Genomic DNA, 5,354 nt, shown 5'->3' with positions numbered 1-5,354 from the left:
TCGGGCCCCCAGCACGGCACGCATAGATGGGCCGGGCTTGGGCCGGCACGGCCCAATTAAGCCCAAACTGTTTAATCTCTTTAATTTAGTAAGATATTGAGTTTATATTGTTGTTATATTTAGAGTTTATGTGGTTAAATGATGCTATAATTGTTTAATATCTTTAATTTAGTAAGATATGAACTTTATATGGTAATAATATTTTGATTTTATGTGGTCAAATATACGGGCCGGGTTTGGGCCGGCACGGCCCAACGAAGGCACGGCGTGGTTTAGGGCCGGGCTGGGCCACTGTTTTTACACTTCGGGCTGGCACGGCACGGCCCAAAAATTGTTTGGGCTTTCTTGGCCCGAACCCGTTTGGCACGAAGCACGATGGGCTTGGGCCGGGCCGGCCCGGCACGGCCCAATTCCCAGCACTAAGCACACCTAGAGAGATAAAGAGATCTCAACACTCCACAGTAACTAGCAAGCTCTAGAAAGCATAACGTCTTCACAGACACATACACCTGTCGTCTCTTTTGTTGCCATGCCAACATCGCGAGAGGAAGGACAAGCAGAACCCGACGAGCACCACCCCACCATCCTACACCGTGGCGGGGGTGGCGACGCCGCCGGCGGCAGCGGCGGCAGGCCCAGGCAGGTGTGGGTTCCTGGCCCCGTCATCGTGGGCGCCGGGCCGTCGGGGCTGGCCACGGCGGCGTGCCTCAAGGCGCGCGGCGTGCCGTCGCTGATGCTGGAGAAGGACTCGTGCGTGGCCGCGTCGTGGCGCCACCGCACGTATGAGCGGCTCCGGCTGCACCTGCCGCGGTGCTTCTGCGAGCTCCCGCTCGCGCCGTTCCCTCCCGGCACGCCGCCGTACCCTACCCGGGACCAGTTCATCGCCTACCTCGACGACTACGCCCGCGTCTTCGGCATTCAGCCTCACCTCAACGCGCGCGTCCACAGGGCTGCCTACGACGCGGCCATCGGTTTCTGGAGGGTGACCGTCAAGGAGGACAGCGGCGGCGATGGTGCCACGGCGGCCAACACCGAGTTCTTGTCACGGTGGCTCGTAGTGGCCACCGGCGAGAATGCGGAGCCGGCGTGGCCGGAGGGCGTGGAGGGGATGGACACGTACCGCGGCGTGGCCATGCACACGAGCAGCTACAAGAAGGGGGACGAATTCAGGGGCAAGAATGTGCTCGTGGTCGGCTGTGGCAACTCCGGCATGGAGGTCAGCCTCGACCTCTGCAACAATGGCGCCAAAGCCTCCATGGTTGTCAGGGACAAGGTGAGTGCCCGCTCCACGTTCGTTAATCATATAACAAAACTAATTCATGGACTTATAGCTTATCAAATAAATTATTGCGATGTATTATTTACTGGACAAGCAGAAGCAGTTCTGAGAGAAATCAATACAGCATCGTCTGCATTGTGCCAGTTTTTCGTAAAGAAATGTGTCCTGCAGTTAAATAAGATATAAACCTCATTCATAAAAATTCGGCTTAAATAAACACACAATTTCCATGTCCAAAAGGCATATGGACAATTCGGCTTAAATAATTCAGTGAACTAGTTTTCTTGAGTAGTCAATTCTGTTTAGTGCCACGTAGGTTTCCTTCCTTTTTGCCCCCTCGTGTGTGCAGATTGTTGTCACTTTCAAAAGAAAAGGAATATAATCTTAATATAATACATGCATATATATATGTATATATTCGTGATGTTCAAAATGAAGCACTGCTATATTTTTTGTAATAGATTATTACTGCAAAGGCATTAGGAAATCCTGAAACTTCTTCAATCCGTCTTCAACTCGGTCTATCGGCACTGGCAGTAGGGAATGCATGCATATAATTAACGTATACTGTTATACTATACTGTGCTTTACTTGCATCATGTGCATGCCTGCCGTTGGGGTAATATTATAAAATTTAGTTGATGAAAAACTTTTCTTATATATATCCTGAAATATCATCGACATTGTGAAGTATATGTTGTGCTACTTGTAACATGCTGTTTCATAGAAATTCGTACTGATGTGGTGCTACAGTGACCCATAAGTTTTCCTTTCCTTATCGTGTATGCTGCATGAGAGAAAGGGAAAGGACAGGAAAATAACAAGAAGACTGACAGATGGGAAAAAAATAGCTTCAGAACCCTCGAGAACCGCGAAGAAGTGCCCGTCGTCTGGCGTCGTATATAGTTTTTTTTTGAAAGTAAACTAAATAAGAAAAATGTCGGTATGTAATAATGTTAGGCATCCCTATGTCTGTCTCAAACTATTAGTCGTTTTAGCTCTCTTAATTTTTACGTTTATATTTAAATATATGATGGTGCATCTAGAGACATACTCATGCATCAAGTATTATATGAATATATTAATTATATAAAACAAATTTTAAGCTGGGATAGAGGGAGTGTTAATATATATGTTCAAGTGAGAAACCCTATTATTCTATATGCCGTTGCATTCATATGAGTGTAGTATACGTTTTGTTTTGACAGCTTCACGTGTTGCCGAGGGAGATACTAGGCGTCTCCACGTTCGGGCTCTCCGTGTTCCTTCTCAGGTGGCTACCCATAAAGCTGGTGGATTCTTTGCTTCTCTTCTTCACGAGGCTGATCCTCGGAGACACTGAAAAGCATGGTCTCCCACGACCTAAGATCGGCCCGCTTCAAATCAAGGCTTCAACCGGCAAAACTCCCGTGCTGGACATCGGAGCTCTACCAAAGATCAGAAGCGGAGAAATCAAGGTACACGTACGATCGATCGATCCATCTAGCTAGAATGGGACCTCTAGCCTCGATCGCTCAATATAATAAAAACTGCACACAGATCTCGAAACAACACAAAGGAGCCCTAGCTAGATTGCATTGGTGATAGTAATAATAATAATAATAATAGAGTTGTCAGTTCGTGCAGTCCTAATGCATCTAGAGAGAGATGCATGATGATTCTGCAGGTGGTCCCGGCAATCCAGCGGTTCACAGAGAACGGGGTGGAATTCGTAGATGGCCACCAAGAGGACTTCGATGCCGTCATCTTCGCAACCGGGTACAAGAGCAACGTGCCTTCATGGCTCAAGGTACACACACACATATCCATATACTTACACCTTCAATGAGAAAATTTGATCACCATTGAGCCTCGTTTAGTTACTACTCTAACATTCACCCCAGTCCACATGTGTTGAGGTGGATTATACATGTATGTGATTGTATGTAATATTCTCCAAATCAAATCTAGGCTTCAAAGTGTACAAGCCAATAAACGTTAGAGTCAGCCTAGATACAACTATAATTTCCTGCGTGTCAAACACACTCAAACCTTATTATATTATATACACACGCACGCAAAGATCTGTATGCATATGCATGTGTGTTGTATGGAGTAGTTAATTAATAATCAACTCAAATGTGCATGCATGCATGTGTGTCTATATATATAATATATATATTTGTATCGTTTTCTAACTAAGGGAGGCCGGCCGGCTCTCTAGATAGCAAAGCAAAGCATGGGCGACGACACTGATGCTTAAAAGGAGGGCGATATCCCTCCCGTCTGTGACACGAAATTTGATCGCCAATAAATTGACAAGGGCTGAATGATAGCAAAGCATGTGTTGTTGAAAATAACCAGTACTAATTTAATTAGGCAGAGATTGAAAAGAATGGACTCGAAGATATATATATATATATTCCCATGCATGCATGATTGCGTGTATATATATATATATATATATATATATAGTGGAGCCCGTTTCAACATGCATGGGCATCTGGCCAGACAACGTACATGGACCGTACGTAGTGAAAAATAGATGAGGATATAATAAGAAACGGCCAGCCAATAATAAATAGTTTACATAAAAATGACTGTTTAGTCTGTTCAAATAGTTTACTTGTGTGTATTTATGCTTGAAAAGTATTGGTCCAGCATAACAGTGTCTTAGAACTTTGCATCACATGAACAGAAACTAATATCTAATACCCAGTATCTAGAAAATGCGCTTTCCATTTCATTGTTAAATTAGATCACACCTACCTTCAATTAATAATTAATTACGACTCCAAGTTCCTGGAAACCTTACACTAATTAGCGCACCGAGAACCATATGAGCTAGGAGAGGACGACATCCTCGGTTCCACTTTTATATATATTGTGGAGGACTTGTCCATTGAAATGAGAAACCGCATAAAGCTAACAACCTCGGTCCGAGGATGATTACATCGATGAAAATTTGGTTTTGGATTCCACCAAACCTCTGACAAGGAAGGGAGAGCATGGTGCAAAAGGCATCAAATAGCAATTAACTTATTATGTGTTTGGTTATTGGATGTATAAGGGAGGGATGGAAGGGCACAGTCTTATAATGTTTGGATTAGAGTTAAGTGGGGGCAAGATAAACACCAGAGTAATTTTTTGATGGCGACGTGATCCTAAAAAATTGAGTGGACGGTATCGTCTCCGGCTCATCCTCTACTTTGACATCAAACCAAACACACCCTTAAGTCTTGCACGCACCATTTGTATATGTATGTACCTGGTTTGCCACACCATGCTTTCATCAAGATACTGGACGTACGAGAGAGTTGGGGTGAAGCACATGCATGCATGGAGGCTGGCCCATAATGATTTCGTGGTGTGAGAGGTGAGGTCCGCCATCGATCTGCTCATCATCATGTGCTGTGCCCACTCTAGCTACCTTTTGTAGGGTGGCCCATTATATTTTAGATGGCTTGGCTTGGATTGGATTGTTTGATGGATCCCATCCGTCTAACCAGATCTTTGACGCAGCTAGCAGGCGTCTCGATCGCGAGTGTGTTTGGTTTGAGATATTTAATTAATCATTCAATTTGCAGTTGAATATATATGGTTGAGATTTGAGCCTGTGATCGAGCAATGGTACGGTGCTCTTAATTAACTGGGACTAAACCTTATTCTTAAACTAATAATATAACATTTACTTTATCGGTTATTTGCTCTTAATTTAGGAGGAAGAGCTCTTCAGTCACGTTGATGGGGTCCCAAGAAAGCCATTCCCACACAGCTGGAGGGGCAAGAACGGCGTCTACGCCGCTGGCTTCACCAAGAAGGGCCTCATGGGCACCTCCCACGACGCTCTCAGGATCGCCGGCGACATTGCCGACCAATGGACGGAGACTTTTGCGAGCCCCGCTGCTACCAGCAGAAGCAGTGACCAATGTGCTTGACTCCCTGCGTGTCATTCATTAATATATATATATAGGGGCAAACTCGATCTGTGGTGAGCTTCAACTTCAATAGGTGCGTGGTGGTCAACTCTCTAGAGTGGCTATAGATATATACGTGTGTTATGATGTCATAAAATTTTCAGCCTTTTTTTTTCCTT

The 5,354-nt window shown here is 44.9% G+C and overlaps 1 protein-coding gene across 1 annotated transcript; it reads left to right on the top strand.

Annotated features, from left to right (window-relative positions):
- The first annotated feature begins 492 nt into the window (after positions 1-492).
- On the top strand, positions 493-5,354 carry LOC103629142 (indole-3-pyruvate monooxygenase YUCCA1). The gene is made up of 4 exons (XM_020539866.2): positions 493-1,273; positions 2,488-2,736; positions 2,946-3,068; positions 4,978-5,354. The coding sequence occupies exons 1-4, from the start codon at positions 530-532 to the stop codon at positions 5,194-5,196; spliced, it is 1,335 nt and encodes a 444-aa protein (XP_020395455.1). The 5' UTR covers positions 493-529; the 3' UTR covers positions 5,197-5,354.

The sequence above is a fragment of the Zea mays genome, chromosome 6, assembly GCF_902167145.1.
Source record: "Zea mays cultivar B73 chromosome 6, Zm-B73-REFERENCE-NAM-5.0, whole genome shotgun sequence".
Lineage (NCBI taxonomy): Eukaryota > Viridiplantae > Streptophyta > Magnoliopsida > Poales > Poaceae > Zea > Zea mays.
Note: the sequence above shows the minus strand (reverse complement) of the source record. Positions and strands in the feature narration are given on the sequence as shown.